The sequence below is a fragment of the Mauremys reevesii genome, linkage group 3 (assembly GCF_016161935.1).
Source record: "Mauremys reevesii isolate NIE-2019 linkage group 3, ASM1616193v1, whole genome shotgun sequence".
NCBI lineage: Eukaryota > Metazoa > Chordata > Testudines > Geoemydidae > Mauremys > Mauremys reevesii.
The window spans coordinates 21,686,144-21,710,884 of record NC_052625.1 but is presented as its reverse complement, the minus strand read 5'-3'; the positions used below and the strand labels follow the sequence as shown (position 1 = coordinate 21,710,884).

The following is a 24,741-nucleotide window of genomic DNA, read 5'->3' as shown; positions in this document are numbered from 1 at the left end:
ATTTTTCAAACATTATTTATATTTTGCATTATGAATATCAGGCCTTGATTTCCCTATTCTTGCTGCAGGATCTTTAGGAGGAATGAAGATTTAAGGGAATGATGACATCACAGGAGAATTAAACTTAGGCATTTCACCAACCTCCAACTCTTAGGGGTTGGGCGAAAACATTCCTTGGGGGAAGGGTTATCCCATAATTGTTAACTGCAGAGTCTTGCATTTCCCTGCGGGGGGGGGGGGGCGGAAGGGGGACTAGAAATGCACTGTGAATCATGGGGCAGGGAGGGGAGTGGAGGGATAAGAAGGGGGAGCTAATGAGACTCGGCTGAGGGGGCAGGGAGCTGGCTCTGTCTGGGGAGGTGTCTCCTGGCTGAGTAAAAAAAAGATAGGTAGAGAGGAGAGCTGTTCCTACATTCTCCCTGGCTAGAGGCGGATTAAGATTTATTGGAGCCTTAGGTACAAAGAACATCCTCCCCTGCCATGGGGTCCTGCCCCCTGCTCCTCCCCTTCCCTCAGGCCATGCTCCCTAGCCTGGCCAGAAGCCATGCTGTGGTAAGAGTTGCCAAAGGAGCCCGGGCCGCTATGGGGAGCCCTGGACCCTCTACCTGTCCTGGGCAGACCCTGAGCAGACCCTGGGGGGCAGGGACACAAGCCAGGGTCTGCTCTTGGGCATCCTAGTCCCCCCACCAAGGGCAGGTGGAGGGCCCAAGGCTCCCCATAGCTACCCAGGCTCCCTGAGTGGCTCTTATCACAGCCTCGGCAGTGGTCCTCAAACTATGGGGTGCACCGCCATAGGGGGGCATGGAGGAATGCTCGGGGGGGGACTCAGCAGGGCCTGGTCAGCCCCCCCAGGGGGTGGGCAGGAAGAACCACCCAGCCCTGCTGTGCCCCGAGCTCTGGTCTGGCCCCACCACAGCCCTGCCCCCAGTCTCAGCCATGGCTCTGCTCCCAGCCACAGCTCCAGCCACACCTCTGGTTCTGCTCCCGACTGCGGCCTCTGGCCCCACCGCAGCTTCTGGGTCCCACTCCTTTCTCTGGCCCTGGCTCCCAGGGGGGCATGGACTGGATAAAGGGGGGGCACAACTGAAAATGTTTGGGGACCCCAGCCTAGGGTGACCATACGTCCCATTTTTTGGCCCCAGACATCCCAACTTTTTTGGCAAAACTGGGCATTTGTCCTGTTTGCTCTTGCCAACTGATCACCAGTTGGCAAGAGTAAACGGGACAAATGCCAAGTTTTGCCAAAAAGGGGCTCAGTGTGTGTGTGTGTGAGTGACGGGGTTCAGGCCAGCCCTGCATGGGGGAGAAGGGGAACTTGGGCGAGCAGCTTGGGCCAGCTCTGCATGGGGCAAGGTAGAAACTGGGGCCAGCTCCATGCAGGGGAGTGGGGGTGAGGAAGGGAGAGGGGGCTCAGGCCAGCTTTGTGCAGGAGAGCAGGTATGGAGGGAGGAGGGAGAGGGGGTGTGACAAAGTGGGAATGTTCTTATGTGTTCTTTGAATACTGAGTGGGGAGTATTGACCTCGGAAGGTTGCAGGGGAGTTTTGCTGGGACTGTCTGCATTGGGGGATGGGAGACTTTCCTTGAGAGAGGATACCTGAGCACGTAACATGAGAACCAGGAGGGGGGTTGGAAGCCAGGTGACACCTCTGCCTGGGAAACTGGACAAAGGCTGGAGGAGGGGCCAGGGAAAGGCTGAGTGAGACGGCTGGAGGGAGTTTCAGTTTGGAGCTGGCTGGGGAAATGGAGGGGAGCCCAGATGGGCTCTGGCCTCCCAACAGGGCTCTGGCCTTCCCCCGCCCCCAAAGATGGACCTAACTGAGGGGGTCCTGTTGTCTGTACCTGCAAGACCTGTCTTGGACTGTGTTCCTGTTGTCTAAATAAACCTTGTTTTACTGGCTGGCTGACAGTCATGGTGAATCGCAGGAAGCCAGGGATGCAGGGCCTTGTCTCCCCCCACACTCCGTGACAGGGGGCTCGGGTTCAGGCCAGCTGTGCACTGGGCTTGAGCGAGTGGCTTGCCTACCTCCACATGGGGAAGGGTGTGGGGGATACATCTCCCTCCCACAGCTCTGTCTTCCAGCCTGGCTGGGGACATGGCCTCAGGGGGAAGAGGAGGAGCAGGGCAGAGGAGCAGGGCCAAGGGACTGGGGGAGAGGAGGATCAGGGGGTGGTGCCAGAGTGCTGGTGATCATGTGGGGGCCCCCAAATTGGCTGAGGCCCCTTGGCACAGACCCCATTGGCCCATACGGTCATCCACAACTGTCTCGGCGACCAGCCTGATCCCATGCACCGCTCCGGCCAGGTCCCACTCTCGCCTCCACTTATAAGAATATAAGAATGGCTCTTCTGGGTCAGACCAAAGGTCTATCTAGCCCCATATGTTGTCTTCCGACAGTGTCCTATGCCAGGTGCCCCAGAGGGAATGAACAGAACAGGGAATCATCAAGTGATCCATCCCCTGTCACCCATTCCCAGCTTCTGGCAAACAGAGGCTAGGGACACCATTCCTGCCCATCCTAGCTCATAGCTATTGATGGACCTATCCTCCATGAATTTATCTAGTTCTTTTTTGGACCCTGTTATGGTCTTGGCCTTCACAACATCCACTGGCAAGAAGTTCCACAGGTTGACTGTGCGTTGTGTGAAGAAATACTTCCTTTCGTTTGTTTTAAACCTGCTGCCTATTAATTTCATTTGGTGACCCCTAGTTCTTGTGTTATAAGAAGTAGTAAACAACACTTCCTTATCTACTTTCTCTACACCAGTCATGATTTTAGACCTCAATCATATCTCCCCTTAGCCATCTCTTTTCCAAGCTGAAAAGTCCCAGTCTTATTAATCTCTCCTCGTTCCATTCTCCTCGTTCCAGAAGCCGTTCCATTCACCTAATAATTTTTGTTGCCCTTTTCTGAACCTTTTCCAATTCCAATATATCTTTTTTTGAGATGGGGCAACCACATCTGCACACAGTTTTCAAGATGTGGCTGTACTATGGATTGATAGAGAGGCAACATGATATTTTCTGTCCTATTATCTATCCCTTTCTAAATTATTCCCAGCATTTTGTTCACTTTTTGACTGCTGCTGCACATTGAGTGGATGTTTTCAGAGAACTATCCACAATGACTCATAAGAAAATAAGAACATAAGAACGGCCATACTAGGTCAGACCAAAGGTCCATCCAGCCCAGTATCCTGTCCTCCGACAGTGGCCAGTGCCAGGTGCCCCAGAGGGAGTGAACCTAACAGGTAATGATCAAGTGATCTCTCTCCTGCCATCCATCTCCACCCTCTGACAAACAGACGCTAGGGATCCTGTTCCTTACCCATCCTGGCTAATAGCCATTAATGGACTTAATCTCTATGAATTTATCTAGTTCTCTTTTAAACCCTGTTATAGTCCTATCCTTCACAATCTCCTCAGGCAAGGAGTTCCACAGGTTGACTGTGCGCTGTGTGAAGAAGAACTTGCTTTTATTTGTTTTAAACCTGGTGCCCATTAATTTCATTTGGTGGCCCCTAGTTCTTATATTATGGGAACAAGTAAATAACTTTTCCTTATTCACTTTCTCCACATCACTCATGATTTTCTATACCTCTATCATATCCCCCCTTAGTCTCCTCTTTCCCAAGCTGAAAAGTCCTAGCCTCTTTAATCTCTCCTCATATGGGACCCGTTCCAAACCCCTAATCATTTTAGTTGCTCTTCTCTGAACCTTTTCCAGTGGCAGTATATCTTTTTTGAGATGAGGAGACCACATCTGTATGCAGTATTCAAGTATGCAGTACCATGGATTTATATAAAGGCAATAAGATTCTCCGTCTTATTCTCTATCCCTTTTTTTTAATGATTCCTAACATCCTGTTTGCTTTTTTGACTGCCGCTGCACACTGCGTGGGCGTCTTCAAATAACTATCCACGATGACTCCAAGATCTCTTTCCTGATTAGTTGTAGCTAAATTAGCCCCCATCATATTGTATGTATAGCTGGGGTTATTTTTTCCAATGTGCATTACTTTACATTTATCCACATTAAATTTCATTTGCCATTTTGTTGCCCAATCACTTAGTTTTGTGAGATCTTTTTGAAGTTCTTCACAGTCTGCTTTGGTCTTAACTATCTTGAGCAGTTTAGTATCATCTGCAAACTTTGCCATCTCACTGTTTACCCCTTTCTCCAGATCATTTATGAATAAGTTGAATAAGATTGGTCCTAAAACTGACCCTTGGGGAACACCACTAGTTACCCCTCTCAATTCTGAAAATTTACCATTAATTCCTATCCTTTGTTCCCTGTCTTTTAACCAGTTCTCAATCCATGAAAGGGTCTTCCCTCTTATCCCATGAGAACTTAATTTATGTAAGATCCTTTGGTGAGGGACTTTGTCAAAGGCTTTCTGGAATCTAAGTACACTATGTCCACTGGATCCCCCTTGTCCACATGTTTGTTGACTCCTTCAAAGAACTCTAATAGATTAATAAGACATGATTTCCCTTTACAGAAATCATGTTGACTTTTGCCCAATAATTTATGTTCTTCTGTGTGTATGACAATTTTATTCTTTTCTATTGTTACAACTAATTTGCCCAGTAGTGACGTCGGGCTTACCGGTCTGTAATAGCCAGGATCACCTCTAGAGCCCTTTTTAAATATTGGTGTTACATTAGCTATCTTCCAGTCATTGGGTATAGAAGCTGATTTAAAGGACAGGTTACAAACCTTAGTTAATAGTTCCGCAACTTCACATTTGAGTTCTTTCAGAACTCTTGGGTGAATGCCATCTGGTCCCGGTGACTTGTTACTGTTAAGTTTATCAATTAATTCCAAAACCTCCTCTAATGACACTTCAATCTGTGACAATTCCTCAGATTTGTCACCTCCAAAGGATGGCTCATCTTTGGGAATCTCCATAATATCCTCAGCCGTGAAGACTGAAGCAAAGAATTCATTTAGTTTCTCCACAATTACTTTATCGTCTTTAAGTGCTCCTTTTGTATCTCGATCACCGAGGGGCCCCACTGGTTGTTTAGCAGGCTTCTTGCTTCTGATGTACTTAAAAAACATTTTGTTATTACCTTTTGATTTTTTGGCTAGCTGTTCTTCAAACTTCTTTTTGGCTTTTCTTATTACATTTTTATACTTAATTTGGCAGTGTTTATGCTTCTTTCTATTTACCTCACTAGGATTTGACTTCTACTTTTTAAAAGATGCCTTTTTATCTCTCACTGCTTCTTTTACATGGTTGCTAAGCCATGTGGCTCTTTTTTTAGTTCTTTTACTGTGTTTTTTAATTTGGGACATACATTTAAGTTGGGCCTCTATTATGGTGTCTCTGAAAAGTGTCCATGCAGTTTGCAGGTATTTCACTCTAGTCACTGTACCTTTTACTTTCTGTTTAACTAACCTCCTCATTTTTGCATAGTTCCCCTTTCTAAAATTAAATGCTACCATGTTGGGCTGCTGAGGTGTTCTTCCCACCACAGGAATGTTAAATGTTATTATATTATGGTCACTATTTCCAAGTGGTCCTGTTATAATTACATCTTGGACTAGATCCTGCGCTCCACTCAGGACTAAATCGAGAATTGCTTCTCCCCTTATGGGTTCCTGTACCAGCTGCTCCAACAAGCAGTCATTTAAAGTACTGAGAAATTTTGTCTCTGCATTTCATCCTGAGGTTACATGTACCCAGTCAATATGGGGATAATTGAAATCCCCCACTATTATTGAATTATTTATTTTGATAGCCTCTCTAATCTCCCTTAGCATTTCATAGTTACTATCATTGTCCTGGTCAGGTGGTTGAATAGATCCCTACTGTTATAATCTTATTAGAGCACGGAATTACTATCCAAAGAGATTCTATGGAACATGTGGATTCATTTAAGATTTTTACTTCATTTGATTCTTTCACATATAGTGCCACTCCCAGATCTTTCTTGAATGGTAACAGCTAATTTAGACCCCATCATTTTTTATGTATAGTTGGGATTATGCTATCCAATGTGCATTACTTTGCATTTATGAACATTTAATTTCATCTTCCATTTTGTTGCCCAGTCACCCAGTTTTGAGAGATCCTTTGGTAGCTCTTTGCAGTCTGTCTGGGTCTTAACTGTCTTTAGTAATTTTGTATCATCTGCAAATTTTGCCACCTCACTGTTTACCCCTCTTTCCAGATCATTTATGAATATGTTGAACAGGACTGGTCCCAGAACAGACCCCTGGGGGATACCACTATTTACCTCTCTCCGTTCTGAAAACTGACCATTTATACCTACCGTTTGTTTCCTATCTTTTAACCAGTTACCAATCCATGAGAGCATCTTCCCTCCTATCCCATGGCAGCTTACTTTGCGTAAGAGCCTTTGGTGAGGGACCTTGTCAAAGGCTTTCTGAAAATCTAAGTACACTATATCCACTGGATCCCTTGGTCCACATGCTTGTTGATCCCCTCAAAGAATTCTAGTAGATTGGTGAGGCATGATTTCCCTTTACTAAAACCATGTTTACTCTTCCTCAAGCTCATCTGTATGGCTCACAATATTGTTCTTTATTATAGTTTCAACAAGTTTGCCTGGTACTGAAGTCAGGCTGACAGGCCTGTAATTGCTGGGATCACCTCTGGAGCCCTTTTTTAAAAATTGGGATCATATTAGCTATCCTCCAGTCTTCTGGTACAGAAGCTGATTTAAATGATAGGTTACAGACTACACTTCCCCTCTTCTTTCCCCCTCCCGTATATGTGCGGGGTCAGAAACATAGCTGGGTCCTGCTCTTGCCTCTGTGAGATGTTGTATGTGTGGCAAACATTGCGGGGTGGGGGCAGACAGAAACATATGTCAACCCCTGCAATATTTCCACTGCCGGGTCATTAATCCTCCTAGGTCCCCTAGTTCTGCCACCCCTGTTCCTCCAAAGCAGGTGGTGCTGGCCACTGTCACAGACAGGATACTGGATTATGGATTACCATTGGTCTGATCCAATATGAAATTGTCTATATTCCAGTGAAATCAGAACAATAAAGGGCCCAAGGAAAATAGGTTTTCCCCCTTGCATTTCACCTTTAAGTGGTCATAATAATAGTTCACATGTGATAGATATGAATTTGCAATATTTATAACAATGCTTTCAGGAATCAAATCAATATTCATTTGGTAAAGCATGACACAATGTTCCTTGTGCTAAGTAGTATTGGTTGTGAACGGCAAGCAAGAGAATTTATTTCAAGATCCATTTTAAAGTTTTCTTTTTTAGCTCATTTATGCTAACATATCTAAGAGTTTCCAGGTTTCATATGAAACAGTAATGGGAAGTAGCTTAGCCTAGTGTTCAGAGCAGAGGACTCAGAGTTGGGAAACCTGGGTTCTCTAACTGACTCTTTGTACATCTACACTGAAGAAGGAAAAAAAACACAGCAGTGAGTCTAACTTAAGATTGCTCTATGGGGCTAAAAATAGCAATATATACATTTCCACTCAGGCTGGAGCCCAGGCTCTGAAACCTGGAGAGAGGAATGGGTCTCAGAGCCCAGGCTCCAGCCCAAGTAGGAACATTTACACGTCTATTTGTAGCCTGTAGTGCAATCCCGGCAAACTTGAGTCAGTTTGACTCAGCTGCTGCAAGGGGTTCCCGCCCCAAACCAGATGTACCCTCTGATACTGACCTACTGTGTGACCTTGGGCAAGTCACTTAACTTCTGTGCATCAATTTTCCTATCTATAAAACAGGGATGATAATAAACGTGAGCCACTATTGTGTTTTGAGATCCTTAGATGAAAATGGCAAATAAGTGCATAATATTATATTAAATGTTATTGTTGTATAACATTGATTACTTTTTGTCATTTCTAGATAAAAATAATTTGTTGTTCCCCAGTCAATTAAAATTGTTTATCTAAATCTGGTGGCAGGGTTCTAGAAGGAAAGCTCGAATGGACTGTTTACATCATTGATGTGTTATCTAATACTGTTGACAGAAGAATAAGAGAAAGCACAGATGTAACCCATGTAAAGATTGTTGCTGTTGATCAGGCAGCCCAAGCAATACCTGCGGAGCATGTAAAAAGGTCTGTACGATACAGTGCAGAGTGTATCATTGTGAGTTACAAAGTTGGATTTTGTTTCCTTTAAAATATTTACATCTTGATTAGGGATGAATGAACTGGTTCAGATCAAGTAAGAACTGCTCTGAGATGTCCCTCAAAACTCAAACTGAACCACTTCTGAGTTTCAAAAAGTTCAGTTAATTCTCAAAAAGCTATTTTCCTGTAAGCGGTTCCTGCTGGGACTTGAAAGTGTTAAAATACCATACGGACATTATTCTGGTGAGATTTCCAGCCCAGTTTTACAGATTCCGGGAGGTTCAGAAAGTTTGGATATGGTTCAGGTAAAGCAACTCTTATGGAAACATCCTACAGAATTCAAAAGGGAGGGACAAAATCAAGAGCATTCTACAGAAATTAAATAGTGTCTATAGGAACTATTCTAAACAACTCTGGATTTAAATGAGAATTAGATCCCTACAATAGCATTTAAGAGGTTGGTTAAAAATTATATAGACGAGTAATAAATCTCTGTTCTGTTCCGTAGGACTTTACCATTGAGGTATGGGACTGAATTCAGCCCTGGCATAAGCCGGTGAACTCCACTGAGCTCAATGGACTTTGCCTGTTTACACCATCTTTGAATCTGTCCTACAGCTGTTTTAGCTGCTTAAATCAAATTGAACCGCTGAAACTTTTGAGTTTTACTCATAGCAGTTCAGACATAACATAATGTAACGCCTGTGATTCACTTCTTAGGTGTTACTAGACTCATAAATGGTGGTGGTGCCCCCACAATACCTATTCAGGCCCCAATCCTACAATGAACTCCACCCAAGTGCACCCTTGTGCCTGTGCAGAGCTCTGTTGGCTTCACTGAAGCTCTACATGCGCATAGAAATCCATCTGGTCTCATCTCATTGCAGGATCATCCTTTAAGTTTCCCATTCTAAACTTTGCATCCCCTTAGAGCATGTCAACACCTGCTGCCTGAATTAATTGAAGCTGCTGGCACAGATTCTCAGAGTACAATACCGGTGATAGATGTGAATCCTGTGTGGGGAAGCATGCTGTGTTCCAGTATACCACGGGACAGCACCAATCTTCTCTAGTTTTAGTCTTTTCTTCACTGCTTTATAAACCAAAGTGAAGGCCTTTTGTTAAATAAATTGATGCAAATGTTTTTACTTGTCTGTTTTTAGAAAATTTAAGGAGCAAGAGATGGTCATTCAAACTGAACTGGAGAAAATATTTGGAACTTCTGTTTCTGTTGCAGTAGAAGAGACACCTGTTGACTCAATGTCCTCTGAACTTATAGCAACCATAATTCTAAGTATTCTGCTGGGCTGCATTCTTATAGCCTTTGTGACATACACATTTGTTACTAGAAAAAGGTATAAATAAATATTTTATTTAGATTAACAAGGTAGATTTTGATTACAATCCTTACTAAGAATTCAACTTTAAAGGCACAGTGTCAACTTGAAAATCACAGTTCCGTCAGGAAAATTACTGATGTGAGAAGTATCACCTAAAATTTGCTGTAAATGAAAGATTAGAGCCAAGAACTATTTTTCTCTATTTTTTCACTTTGTTACTATTTACATTTGACAGCACTTTGTGTACAGACAACCTCCATAGCCAGTTTCGTCTTTTGTTTTGTGACAAGGCATCCGTGGACAGAGATTTTTTTTTTTAAATAGGAAAATATGGTTGCAAGGTCAGAGATAATGGGAGGGGAACACAGATGTTGTACATTATAATACTCTTCACTCACTATCCCCTGATCCTGCACCACTGAAGACATTGGGAATTCTGCCATTACTTCAAAGACAGCAGGATCATGCCTTTTTGAAACTGACTAGATTTCAAGTTGACAGTGTCTTTTTAATCATAATTAGCAGCGTGTAACTGAACTTAATATTTTTTTCAGTGAAACAGAAAATAATGGGCCAAAGTAATCCCTGGGATAATTCTATTTAAGTGGATACAGTTACCTCAGGAATTAATGTGGCTCAAATATGTGCTCACTTAAATTATTATTTGTTTTGTAAAAAGTGACAAAGAGTCCTGTGGCACCTTATAGACTAACAGACGTATTGGAGCATAAGCTTTTGTGGGTGAATACAGGCATCCGACGAAGTGGGTGTTTGTCGCTTTTTACAGATCCAGACTAACACGACTACCCCTCTGATATTTGTATTGTAAATGTTTAGAAATACTGCAAGGCCAATTCACAAAAATAGGGAACCATTTGCATGTTGTGTATTTGTCATTTTCAGAAATGCTAAACTACAACTCTTAGTCAATGAACACAATGAAATTAACAGAAATATAGGAAATCCTTATGCAACTGACAGTGATGCAAGTCCACAAAATTTAAGAAAACAAGATGACAAGTAAGTATAATTGTGAAGATATGCCACAGCTTGTACAAATTAGCATACTGAAATGTGTGATGGCTTAATTCAGGGGTAGGCAACCTATAGCACGTGTGCCGAAGGCGGCAGGCGAGCTGATTTTCAGTGTCACTCACACTGTCCGGGTCCTGGCCAGCGATCCGGGGGGGGGCTCTGCATTTTAATTTAATTTTAAATGAAGCTTCTTAAATATTTTAAAAACCTTATTTACTTTACAGACAACAATAGTTTAGTTATATATTATAGACTTATAGAAAGAGACCTTCTAAAAATGTTAAAATGTATTATTGGAACGCGAAACCTTAAATCTGAGTGAATAAATGAAGACTCGGCACACCACTTCTGAAAGGTTGCCGACCCCTGGCTTAATTGTTCAGATCATACAAGGTTTTCTTTCATCTATGATTAGCTGTACTGGTTGATTTCCAATGAACTGTTGCTGTAATAAAAGATAAAAGTTCTTAAAGTATTACCGAAGTTGATATCTTTTAAAGCAAATAGTATGTACTATGGGCAAGACTTCATGTGCTCTTTGACAAGCCATATTGACCTCTATTCGGCCCAAAAAGAGTCAGGAATGTATATGCCTCCAATGAAACTACTCACATAGATAAAGTTCACAACTGGGGTGAAATACTTTAACGTCAATGCAAGTTTTGCCACTGACTTCAACAGAGTCAGGTTTTCATGCACGAGTATTTGCAGGATTAGGGCCTCATACATTATCTTACTCTCTTTCAGAGGTGCCAAAGTGATGGAGGTTAAAGATATGGAAAATATCAATAAAAACAATGATGAGAAGGAAATATTAGTAGAGAAACAAAAATGTGATGACCCTGACATTCTACTATTAGATGTTAAAAATGAACACGAAGAAAATGTAGCACTCAAAGAGACCACTGAGCCTAATAATGTAGCTCCTCAGCTCACTACAGAAGCTGTTACCAATCAGGTAATTTGAATTGAAAAATGAAAGAATGAAGACTGGGTCCAGTAAAGGACTAGGAGTCATTTATATCTACAGTATGTACCAAAAGGCATGTCATTTACTGCTAGTCCAGCAACCTTCACCATTACAAAAATATGCACTCTCTGCATATTTCAAGTGTACTTGAGATTTTGCCTGTTTAGAATTTGTCTAATTCATAACACTTTGTCTCATTTGTATTATTCGTTATAATTTCTTGCAGACTTGCTTTCTGACAGAAACCAATGATGGACCAGGTTTTTCCTTATCACCTGATCCAACAATGCGTAATAATGGGAAAGAACTGAAAGGAGTAAGGTTTTCAGAAGTGGCAATTATTTTGGAGCCAGAGACTGAACAAAATGATCCTGATCTTGACATTTTGGCAGCACTGACAGAGAGGGAGGACGAAGGACCTCATATCTCTGCCTTATGAGAATCACAATCCTTGCTCTTAGAGTCATTTAAAGTATTTTGTTGTTCTAATAAAAACGGGAACATTGTCCAGATTTTGGTTCCTATTTGTATATTCTGTAAGAGATTGACTGGGAAGTAAATAAGTACTACATTAAGGAGACATTGTAGCTTCTGAAAATCAAGGAAGTGCTTAGCAAAAAAAGTGTGTATGATTGTATTTCAAACTTGTTTTCCTCAGAGCAATATTTTAAAATGTGATTAGTTTTTTGTGCTATTTCAGACATGATAGGAAAATATCCTCTGTGATGACTTTTTATAATTTAAGGAAAAACATTGTCTCCTACTATCAAATCATTTTATATCCTTTTGCTGTTACACTTGTACAACAAATAAACACTGCCCTTATCATAACAGTTCTCAAAATCATTGGATTAGATATTATATGTATATAGCACCGTTCATCCCTAAGGATTACGCATTAAAATCAAGCCCCATCTAAGTTAGGAAAGGAAACAGCTAGCATTGAGTGAGGCACCAAACCCTCTACTCTTATGAAAAGTGCAAAGGGAAATTTTATGTCTACAGAACAGACAAGACCATTGGCCTAGTGCAGTGGTCCCCAACCTTTTTCGTCTGGCAGATGCCAGACGACGAGCCATAGAGGACCGTGGCGGCGGATGAGCATCTGCCAAAATTCCGTCGACAAGCAATGTCAATAGGCGTCGTCGCTGAAATGCCGCCCACAAACAGCGTCATCCAGAGGCGTTGCCGCCAAAATACCGCCGAAAATCGGTGGCATTTCAGCGGCGACGCCTCTGTATGATGCACCTTGTCAGCAGCATTTTGGTGGATGCTTGTCTGCCAGCCCATACATGGGCGCATTTAGATGCCCTGGCGGCTGCCATGGCACCCACGGGCACCATGTTGGGGACCCCTGGCCTAGTGCATCCTCTCCTGTGTGCCCTCTACTAGTGGACCACTCCACTTGCAGAAGAACAGTTTCCACCCTTCCATGCAGCTCTCTCCTGGACTCTGAAATGTCTGTCTGTGGCAGGGGTGCTGGAACAATTTGTATAGTGGGGGTGCTGAGAGCCATTGAACCAAACTGTAAACCCTGTATGTAATGGTAACCACTTTTAAAGTCAGGGGGTGCTGTAGCACTCCCAACATCCCTAGTTCCAGCACCTATTCTCTGTGGCATTGGAGGGGCAGGGGTTTAGGAAGGGCAGTGTGGGCACTGGCCACAGCCCAAGTCACCATTTCCTGCAGGGTGCCAGAATCTGAGCAGGACTTGCTATAACTCAAAGCAGTACTGTACTAACTTGCTTGGATCTCAAATGTAGCTGTAGGGAGAACGGAAGTCAATGCACCATGTTGACCTTCAGGAAAAATGTGGAGGGAGGGAGTTTTGTGTCTGCAGAGTTGGAGTACGCCTAGGGTCCCTTTCTCAGTGATCCCTCAGCACCCTTATCTCCAAGATTCCTCTCTGAAGGGACACAGCGAGTCACTGGTGTGGCACCTCCCAATGGTCATCCAGGGAATTAGCTTTTCCAGTCTTGGAGTGCCCTCTGCTGGCTGGTATCCCACATGCCTCAAGCCCCCATGTCCCTCCTGGACCCTTGGGGGCTGCCCCCTGGCAGTACCCCCCCCTCTCTGGGTCTCCCCACACAGGGGAACCCCCAATCCTCTATCCCACCCTTGCCTCGGTGGCTACTGCCAGTCACCATCTAGCCCCTGCTCACTGAGGCAGACTGCACTCTGTAAACCACTCATCATTGGCAAGGGGGATTTGAACCCGCTGCCTTTGCCTACCCTGGGTTGCACCTCTGCAACCCCAGCACCCTTTAGCAAGGCCTGCGGCCTGGGGGTTTTCCAGGGCTGGAGCTCCCCAGCTCTTCTGGCCTTTCCCCAGCCCTGCTCCACTCTAGGGACTCTGCTGAGCTACCAAGAACCATCTCTCTCCACAGCTAGAAAAAGAGCCTGCCTGAGCTGCTGGCTGGCAGCCCTTTTATAGGGCCAGCTGTGACTGCCTCCCCAATCAGCCCAGCCTTTTCTCTTCCTGGAGTTGTTTTAACCCCTTCAGGGCCTGCCCCTTTAACCGCCACAGGTGACCACCCCGCTACAGATCCATAAAGTCTGCAACATTCCTAGGTTTTTCCTACCCTTCAGGCGGGGCTGATCTGTCCCAAGGGTTTCCATTCATAGACTATCAGGGTTGGAAGGGACCTCAGGAGGTCATCTAGTCCAACCCCAGCTCAAAGCAGGACCAATCCCCACACAGATTTTTGCCCCAGATAGCCCCCTCAAGGATTGAACTCACAACGCTGGGGTTAGCAGGCCAATGCTCAAGCCACTGGGCGACCCCTTCAGCCTATGTAAGGTTCCCCCCCTCAGAGCCCCTCTAGTGCCGGTTCCTCTCACGCGCCGGCCGCACACCTTACACACGTGCCGCACCGGCGCCTACCCCAACCACCAAAACACACCCAAAGGCACCAGCGCCGCGTGCAGCCCGCCGGGGGGGGGCGTTCAGGGCGCCTGGGCCGCCCCCCAGGGACGAGCAGGTGGCGGCGGCGGCTCTGAGGCCCCGGGGACGGTTCTGGCACCTTCTCGCTTGGTCTCGGCGCCGGAAGAGGCCGGGCGGAGGAGAGGGGAGGCGGGGCCGGGCCGGGCAGGGGTAGCGGCGCCGGTGTACCATCACATTTCGAAACCCTCCCGTTTTGCTACTAGTAGCAGTTTCTGCCGCACAACATAACCATCTGGGTTCCTGCTCAGGACTTGCTGCCGCTGTACCATCAGAAACATGAACCGCTCCCGATTTGCTACTTTGGCTGCACTGAGCATGCGCAGCCGAACTGAGCATGCCCAGTAACCTGCGCTGTCGCCACTGCCCTCTCTCTGCCCTCACTTCTACTCACGATTTGCTGCCTGCTCTTTGGGGGCGTTTAAAATGCTCAAGGGGGCAAATCGCAGCGGGGGAGCTGCGAGGGTCTGAGCGGGGGACACAAATTTACTGGCCAGGGGGGTTCAAGCTGCTGTAGGCAGCGGCAGGAGAGAGGCTGAAGGGGAAAAATCGGGGTGGGGGTGGGAGCCGCGGTTAAGCGCAGGGGAGACGCTGCCAGACCCTGTGCGGGGACAAAACCCCCGTTTAGGGAGGGGGTGGGGGTGGAACAGTGGCCCCTCGGGATGAGCCACCTGCTGGGCTCGCAGATCTGGGGGTGTCGGGGCTGGGGGGGGGCGGCACAGGCTGTTTTCAGTTGTGCCCCGTGTCAGCCCTGGAGCAGGGGGCGGGTTCCTGGGGCTGGGTCTTAAAGGCACAGGCAGCCGGATTCCTACACTGTCAAAGCGTAGACAGCGCAGCTCCTCTATCTTATATAAGTGCTGCGGGGCGGTTACTGCTCCAGCCAGGAGACTGAATGTGGGGAAATATTGTACAGACGCCCCCTCCCTCCCTCCCTCCCTCCCTCAAACTCTGCCTCTCACATTTTGACTATGTAAAAGTCTCTTCTATCATTTTCTATGTCTATATGAAATCCCTGCAGCTCCTTCCTCTTATACAACGTGCTGATTTGGTAACTCCCTCCCAGAGCCCACATGTCTGTACCCCCTCCTGCACCCCAATCCCCTGCCCCAGGTCAGAGCCTGCACCCGTCACTCAAACTCCCCATAGCCTGCAACCCTCCTGCACCCCCAACTCCAGCCCAGAGCCTGCACCCCAAACAGGGCTGGATTAACCTGTTGTGGGCCCGGTGCTAAACATATCTGTGGGTCCCCATGGGGGAAATGGGGACATGAGGCATGGGGGCAGAGTCCTCAGAGCGAGGGGCTGACTTGGGGCAATGGGATATGAGTCATGGTACGGCAGGGACAGCCCCACTCCACCCAGCCCAGTACAAGGGCACTGTTTACAAACCAGGAGCTGCCAGACCCACGCTGTCCAGCCCAGCCCTGCACTGCCATTGTGCTTCTTCCCCTTGGGTGTGGGCCCATGCTGCACCATGCTACCCCCTGCCCAGCACCCCTCCGGCTCCCTACTCGCAGTGCCACACCACCCAGAGACCCCCACAAACCCCCTGCCCAGCACCCCTCCGGCTCCCTATGCCCAGTGCCACACCACCCAGAGACCCCCACAAACCCCCTGCTCAGCACCCCTCCGACTCCCTATGCCCAGTGCCACACCACCCAGAGACCCCCACAAATCCCCTGCCCTGAACCCCTCTGACTCCCTTCACCCAGTGCTGCACCATCTAGAGACCCCCACAAACCCCCCTGCCCAGTGCACTCCCAGATCACTCCCCCACCCACTCAGAACCCCCCCACAGATCCTCTCACTGACCAGTGCCCCCAGCTGAAGACCCCCCACAGCCCTCCCACAACTGCACAGTGCCCCACACCTTCCCACCCAGAGCCCCCTACAGATCCCCTCACTGTCCAGTGCCCCCCACCACCACAACTGCAGTGACCCGCACAGACCCCAGCACTTCCCAGCACCCACACACACACAGATCTCCCCCACTGACAGCCCCCCAACACACAGAGATCTCCATACCCCCCAGTGCCCAGCACCTACCCATACCCACTAGAGACCTACTCTCCCAAACCCTAGCCCCCAGCCACAGTAGCCGGCCCTGATGGGAGGTGACTGTGGCTGCGAGGCTGAGATGGCAGCGCAGCCAGAACTGGTCCTGGGGCAGGAGAACTCTGGCCTCTTGGGAGTGGTGGAAGCAGCCAGGCTGGAGCAGGAGCAGAGCCTACCGGGGCCAGGCTCTCTCAGGACCCAGCTGAGCCTCCCCCCTCCCCAACTGTTCCCTGTGAGTGGCTGAGACTGGCGCAGCCTCTGCACCAGTCCCAGGTGGCTCTTCCCCCGGGGAGGCAGGTGGGGCCCCACAGGTCCCAGGCAGTGGAGACAGCTCATAGCTGGAGCAGTGCTGGGTAGCGGGGCAGATCCCTGAGATGTGACTCCCGCGATCCTACCCAGCCCACCCACACCCATTGGCCCCGTGGCAAGCAGCCTTGCAGAGCACACACCTCTCTCTCTCCCTGCTTTCCTATCACCAGTTATGTTACTACAGGAATGAAATTGAGACATCCCATAAAACAGTTAGTTCCACATTGTTCTTCAAACCTCAGATCATTGAAATGTAGCTTTGCATTTGAGATACTATATGACTGTAGTACATTTTGCACCGCCTGCATCTACACTGACATCAGGAGAGGAGAAGAGGACAAGACTGTCCCTAGCATATATGATTTTAAAGAAAGGAGAGACACACACACCCACTATCAATACAACAAGAAGGGAGAACAGTAGCTGGTGCCAAGAGAGAAGATGCAATGAAACCCTTCTGTACCCACAACTGATGTCTGAAAAGCATCAGTCACTCTGCAGATCAAAGAAAGAAAGAGCAGCCAGTTTCAGACAGATAGGATCCTTATGACCTATATAGGAGAAGTGTACTTCCCTATAGCAGTTTCCCACCATAATAAATAAATCCATAAGAAAATTAACCAAAAATTAAGATTAGGAGTCTGATTGAAATTATGTACATTTTCAGCATTAGTTTAGTATGAAAATATTGCAGCTACTTTTCTTTTACTCCTGTCTTCATAAAAGCAACAGAGTTATAACATATAATTACAAAGACTAAAGTGCATGCTTTACTATAATTAGGACCAGGCAATCCAAGATGAAAACTACACCGTGGCAGAGTCCTACAACCAGGTCTTTGAGGCCAATCCCTTTATCAATACAATCCTCAACCAAAATATGAGGAAGGAGACGAGTCACCCTCAAACTTTTGACAATAGCTCAAGGTCAGACACCCAGAAGACCAGCGCCATTCGTATTCTGGTTTTGGATAAAATACTTGATCTTGCCTACATCATAGAAACCTTCCTCTCTCCAAGTCTATACCCCACTACACCCTTTAGCGATAAAGTAACCATTAAAGAAGTTCTGAATCAGTCGTCTTTCTTCCCAATTTAGGTTTAACAATAAAGCTGCAACCTAAGTAGCTATGGGAGATGACAGTGCAACTACTAGGTATTGGTGGGGGAAAAGTGTGCTACTAATGTCCTGGATATACTGGCAGGGCCGGCTTTAGGCTAATTCAACTAATTCCCCTGAATCGGGCCCTGCCCCTAAGAGGGTCCCGTGCCCAAGCCCTGGTTCGGTGTATTGGCAAGAGTCAGTGCACTGTACCGGGGTGGCCCGGCTTCTCCAGGGGACAATTTAAAGGGCCTGGGTGCCCTTTAAATTGCCACCACTGCCACACTGCTGGAGCCATGGGGTAGGGCTGTTGGGATCTGTGGGCTACTTAAAAAGTCCATCGCCCCCGTTGCTTCTATTGCCCTAGCCCTTTAAATAGCCACTGGAGCCCCGCCGCTCCCCCAGAGCTCCGGCAGCTGTGTACATGGCCAGGGCTGTGGAAGCAGGGGAGCCCCAGGTGGCTGCTGTTACTCTGGTGGGGGAGGGAGGAGGAGGAGGAGCACTTACCATACCGGGTGGTCTGTACCCCCTGTACCTGCACCCCCTGCCCTGTCTCCAGCCAACCCCTGCTGCACCCCCCCAGCCTGAAGCCAGCCATTCCTGCACTCCTCTGTCTTCAGCACTGCCAATCTATGCCGCACTGCCAATCTATGCCACACCCCCCTATGGCCCTGCTTGAAGCCAGCCAGCCCACCCCATCCCACCCCACACACCCCTGTCTCCAGCCATTGCTGCACCCCTTGCCCTGCCTGCAGCCAGCCCCATGTCCACTGGTGCCCTGCAATTCCCTGGGCAGTAACCCTGCATACCTGCTTCAATGATGGGAGAAGAGAGCAGCTGGTACCCACACACATGTGCACACCCTAGGGTGACCAGACAGCAAGTGTGAAAAATCAGGATGGGGTGGAGGTTAATAGGATCCTATATAAGAAAAAGACCCCAAGATTGGGATTGTCTCTATAAAATCGGGACATCTGGTCACCCTAGCACACTCCCAGGGAGTGGCGGGGACCAGGGGCGGCTCTATACCCCAGCGCGCCAATCAGGCACGTGGGGCGGCCCTTTCCCGGGGGGGCGGCATTTGGCTCCGGTGGACCTGCAGTCTTGCCTGCGGCAGGTCCGCTCATCCCGGGCTCCGGTGGACCTGCCGCAGGCAGGCCTGCGGGAGCTCAACCGGAGCCGCGGGAAGAGGGGACCCGCCGCGGGACCGGGGAAGGGCGGCGCAGCGCACCGCGCTGCTTGGGGCAGCCTGATTTCTAGAGCCGCCCCTGGCGGGGACCCACACATGTGAAGCGGAGTTCATTTCTAGTTCAGGCCCATCTTTTTAAAAAAGAACTGTAGGTAGTGTTAACATACAGCCATATTTTCCTGGACATGTCAGACTTTTTGGTTTTTAAATTCCTGTTCGGGAGGAATTTTTAAATCTGGAAATATAGTAACCCAGAAATACATATTCTGGCACATCCCTTAAATCAGAACTTTTCATAGGGAACCGGTTGCTAAGAAAGGAAAGGCTTTTTTTCCCCACCTTTTTTCCTTTTTTTAAAGTCATCTGCTGGGGCCTGCCGAAAATGTTTGAATTGGGTGGGCCCCAAACTTCCTAAAGCCGGCCCTAACTAGTCTGTTCAGTGTTATAGCTTTTAATATGCTACTGCAAATACTGTAATAGAGCATTAAGGTCCCAATGTACTGTAGCTTGTTTTAACTTACCGTAATACTAGAAGTGGTGCATGTGAACATTGCCGTAACGAGGGCAAGGCGAGTGAGGCATTTGCCTCGGGCACGGAAAGTGAGGGGCTCAGAAAGTCTCTCCTTCAGCGGCAATTCGGCAGCAAGTCCTTCCTCTGAGAGGGACTGTGGTACTCGTTGCCAAAGTGCCGCTGGTCGTCTTCAATGGAGAGGGGCAGCGCATACGGCTCTTTTGCAGAAATTCGTCGGTGGATCCTTCCCTCTAATAGGGAAGAGCCGGACATGCTGCCTCTGTTCCTTGCCTTATGTGCCAAAAATCCCTACTGACGGCTCTGCATGTGAAGCTCTCTTAAAAGCTGACACTACAGTAGTGATATTCCCTAGCCAGCATGCATAGGGCTGGGTGTGGGAAGGAGTGAATTTAGGTATAAGTAACATCTCTCACACCAAACAGGAACTTTTACAAAGTTCATTATTATGCCTTGTCTTACAAACACCAAAAACTATTATTACATATGCAGAATGGTCAATAATCACCCCCTCCCCATATATACAGAGTTGTGCTTCTGCATATAGTATCTATGTCAGATTAATATTGAGTTACCAGCTGTTCAGGAATCAGTCAAGAGTCAGCTGCCAAGCCACATGTTGATTCCTATTGCAAACTGTATGGGTGACCCTTGAGGCATTCTGAAGCAAGAGATTACTGTAAAACTGTAAATAAGACATAGAAAGAATAAAATTTTCCTAGGTTTTGTTTGTCAGATTTATTGTATTATGTATAGTAGGTGTTTAATATAAAAACCAGGTAGTATGGTTTACAATGTTTTAACAAGAGATTATTCTATTACCATTATCCAGTCAACTTGCACACTATTTTGAAGTAGTGATAATTCACAGAGAGAGAAAGAAGAAAGCTGAATTTAGATAATTATTAACCAGATTCCTGGTTATTCACCAGCCACTTTGCTTCAGTCCATGGCATAAAGCATCATAAACCCAGGACAGTATTGACAAGATAATATTCACCTCGAATTTGCATCTGCTACACTCCCCGCCCCCGCCACATTCCCAGTCACAATATTCAGGATATAGCCTAGTGAGAAAGTGGCCTGGCTGAAGCATGTAGCTGCCAACTGAAAACTAGTACTGAGTACAATAGCCTTGAGAACATTGCTTAATTCTGAGCACTGTGTCTGCAGTGAGATGCAGGGTGGCCCTGGTGCCATGGCACCATTGTAAAGTCGATACTGACTGTAATCCCATAGGCGGCAGGTTTGTATAATTTTTGGTGGTGCCCAAAATGATGGTCTATCTCCCCGCTCTCGCTCTGTAAGCCGATATAAAATTAAGCTACAACGCATCAGAAACACACGATTACAAGGGTCATTTAAAAGTGGAAAGTGAGAAGCAGCACTTGCCTGCTTCAATATACGGTATTAAATTTTGTTACACCTGTTGTGCCAAATTGGGAATGTTCTTAATGTTTTCTCTGAATACTGTGTGGATGCCTCAGTTTCCCCTGCAAGGTGCCAACTGAAGGTGTTGGGGACAAAGAGATCAGGTGGCCTCCTTGTCCAGAAGAGATACAAAGGCTAGAGGAGGAAGTGTCAGTTTGGAGCTGGCTGGGGAAATGGGGAGAGGCCCAGAACTTGGGTCTAGGCTCCCCACCCTCCAAGATGGACCTGACTGAGGGGTCATTTTCTGTACCTACAAGCTCTGTTTAATCTGTGTTCCTGTTGTCTAACAAACCTTCTATTTTACCGGCTGGCTGAGAGTCACGTCTGACTGCAGAGTTGGGGTGCAGGGACCGCTGGTTGCCCCATGACCTGCCTGGGCACACTCGCTGCAGAAAGTGCACGGTGTGGAAAGAGCTGAATGCTCCAAGGTCAGACCCAGGAAGGTGTAAGCTTCTTATCCTGGAGACAGTATGCTCAGAGAGAGGAGTCTCTCGCAGAGTCCTGACTGGCTTTGTATGGAGTAGTTCCAAAGCATCACAGCATCCCCTTCCACACCATGGGCTTCCCGGAAGTCCGCACAGGCACTGACACTCCCTCCTCTGCCCTCTCTCTCTTTTCCAGGCATTAGGAGGCCATCTGATCTCTTTGTTCTCCAACACCTTCAATTGGCAGCTTGCAGGAGAGTGGCCCAGGCCATCAGGTGCCCGGAGACAGGGTTTCGGCCATTCTCTGTGCAGACAGCATCACACTGGCCCTCCAGGGCTCTACAACAATCACACCCCCTTATCCCACCATCTAGATCCTTGAGAAATGCATATGGGAAACTGAGGCACCCACACAGTCTTCAGAGAAAACATTAAGAACATTGCCACTTTGTAACACCTGTATACAACTACTTATATACTTTAAAGGGGTGTAAAATAATCAAGTATTGTGCTAAACACAATGATACTGCAAACTGACCACCACAGTTCAGTTGCACATTTTTCCCTTAGGTGAGGGCTCTGGGGTGGGGCAGGGGATGAGGGGTTCACAGTGCAGGAGGGTGCTCAGGTTTGGGGTGCTGGCGGTGCAGGCTCTGGGGTGGGGCAGGACTGAGGATAAGTAACTTGGGATGCAGACAGGCTGCCCCAGGTCTAGGACCAGAGGGGACTTCCCCATTATCAGCAGCAGCAAGCTCCAGTGGAGGGATCCCTCCTCTCCCCCCACAGCACACTCACTCTGCAACACAGTCACTGCACATGCTCCTAGGGACTCTCTCAGGTCCAGAAAGCCCACTCGCCTCCCCTGCGGTGGGTATTGGGTGGCACAGAGTCCCTGGGCGATGCTCTGGAACTGCTCCCAACCAAGCCAGTCAGGACTTTGGGAGCCTCCTCTCCCGGAGCAGACTTTTTCAGGGCAAGAACCTCACACATCTTCATCTCCTGGGTCTCTCCTTAGTGCATTCAGCATCCTCTGCCCCTCCATGTGCTTCCCACAGTGATCCCACCCCAGCCGTGTTCAAGGGAAAGCCACAGGGTCCTGCACCCCCAGTTTGCAGTCAGATGTGACTTTCAGCCAGCCAGTAAAACAGAGGTTTGTTCGGTGACAGGAACACAGTCTAAAACAGAGCTTGTAGGTACAGCAAACAAGATCCCACAGCTGGGTCCATTCTGGGGGCAGTGAGCCAGATCCCCATATGCACTTCCCTCATCATCCCCAGCTAGCTCCAGACTCCCAAACCCCCTCCAGCCCCTCCTCTCTGCTCAGTTCTTTTCCTGGGCCAGGAGGTCACCTGACCTCTTTGTCTCCAACACCTTCAGCTGGCACCTTTGCAGAGGAGGGCCCAGGCCATCAGTTGCTAGGAGACAGAGTGCCAGGCATTTAGGTGCACTGTCCCTTTGCTCTGTAGCAATCAAATACCTTGATCCACCACCTACATACTTTAGAACGGCATAGGAGACACTGAGGCACCAACACAGTATTCAGAGAAAACATTAAGAACATTCCCAGCTCGTCACACCGGGGTGGGGGGCTGCCATCATGTGTGGCCTCCCCACCCCTGCTATTCCCCCTGCGTGCGGGGGGGGGGGGGAAGAGAACTCCTAAGCACCTGAGTGCCTCCTGTCTCCTCCTCTCTCCCTCTTCCCCTCCCCCTCCCCCGGTGCTCCAAGAGGCTGCCAGCCGCTGATCTCTATATCCGTAGGCAGAAACAGCACAAAGAAAGGAGAGAGGCACTGGCTGTTTTCTTTCAGGCAGGGAAGCTCTGCGGCGGGGGCAGGGGAGAAACACCGCTCCAAATATTGGTGGAGCAGAGCCCTCAGCCTTGAAGATTACTGGTGCTTAAGCACCTCGAGCCCATATAAGCTGCGGCCCCTGTCATCCCCCTTCAACAGGAAAACTCCCTTGGACCGTTTCTGGATGCCACTAAAAATATAAAAATCTGCTTCCCTGCTGTTAATTTACTGCTACAGGAGACTTGATGCAGTGACATACTTTCCCTATATTCCATCAAACTCTGCATCACATCTCTTGAGTATTTAAAAGAATATCTCATATTTGTCTATGTAAAGTATCAGAACTGTTTACAAATTTTAGGATTGCCTTTTGCTGCATTACTCTTGCCTGTGAATCCAGCTCTTACAGTCCCATTTGGTTTCACAGCACTGGGGAACACAAGTCACACAAACAATGTCCTTAGACACTCCAGTCTCCCAGTATCACCACCAGACCCACTCATCCTGGGGATGAATGGTTATGAAAACCAACACCCCAATAAAAGAAAACAGTTCTCTCGATCCCAAAGGACCAAGCCCCAGCCCCAGATCAATATACACATCTGATCCTACCCACAAATCACGCTGTTGCCAATCCTTTAGAATCTAAAATCTAAAGGCTTATTCATAAAGGCATAAAGGTAGAGATGAGAGCTAGAATTGGTTAAATGGAATCAGTTACATAGAGTAATGACAAAGTTCTTAGTTCAGGCTTGTAACAGTGATGGAGTAAACTGCAGGTTCAAATCAAGTCTCTGGAGAACATCCCCCACTGGGATGGGTCACTAGTCCCTTGTAGAGCTTCATTTCCTAGCAAAATCCTCCAGAGGTAAGAAGCAGGACTGAAGACAAGATGGAGATGAGGCATTAGCCTTATATAGGCTTTTCCAGGTGTAAGAACCTTTGTCCTTACTGTGGAAAATTACAGCAAAATGGAGACTAGAGTCACATGGGCAAGTCCCTGCATACTTTGCTCAGTTACAAGGCGTATCAGCCTTCTCTGCATGGGTCGATTGTGTAGCTGATGGTCCTTAATAGGCCATCAAACGAACTTATCAGAGCTAACACCAACTTGTCTGCAGTGTCACCCAGAAGCAGAGCACAAATACAAAATACAGACAGTACAGAGCCAATACTTATAACTTCAACTACAAAATGATACACAGACATACAGACAGCATAATCATAACCACCAACCCATAACCTGGTCTTAGCCACCGTATATGACCACCTTTACCTAAGATTTGGTGCCACTACAGGACCTTGGTTGCAAACCATGTTCTATATGGTCCCAGTTTATATCAATAATGTCACACACACACAAATGAGTGGAAGCGTGCGCGTCATTCATCCAATAGGTCAATTTGGCACATTAGCCAGGAGGAAGCAAATCGTGAGCGTTTTCGACCGCAAACCCCATCACTCCAGATTTGCAACCATCCCTGGACCGGTGACAGGTGCATAGGCAGCCAAGTCATTGGAAATAATCAAGGAGGAAG

General features: G+C 47.5%; 1 protein-coding gene across 1 annotated transcript in view; it reads left to right on the top strand.

The window, feature by feature from the left end:
- Nucleotides 1-12,134, top strand: part of LOC120400480 (cadherin-related tumor suppressor-like) — a 46,448-nt gene extending 34,314 nt beyond the window's left edge. The window contains exons 24-28 of the mRNA XM_039529064.1: nt 7,917-8,072; nt 9,251-9,442; nt 10,331-10,447; nt 11,210-11,420; nt 11,659-12,134. Coding sequence (XP_039384998.1) covers nt 7,917-8,072; nt 9,251-9,442; nt 10,331-10,447; nt 11,210-11,420; nt 11,659-11,871 — 889 coding nt within the window. The 3' untranslated portion in view covers nt 11,872-12,134. The remainder of the gene's footprint in view (nt 1-7,916; nt 8,073-9,250; nt 9,443-10,330; nt 10,448-11,209; nt 11,421-11,658) is intronic.
- Nucleotides 12,135-24,741: the final 12,607 nt, after the last annotated feature.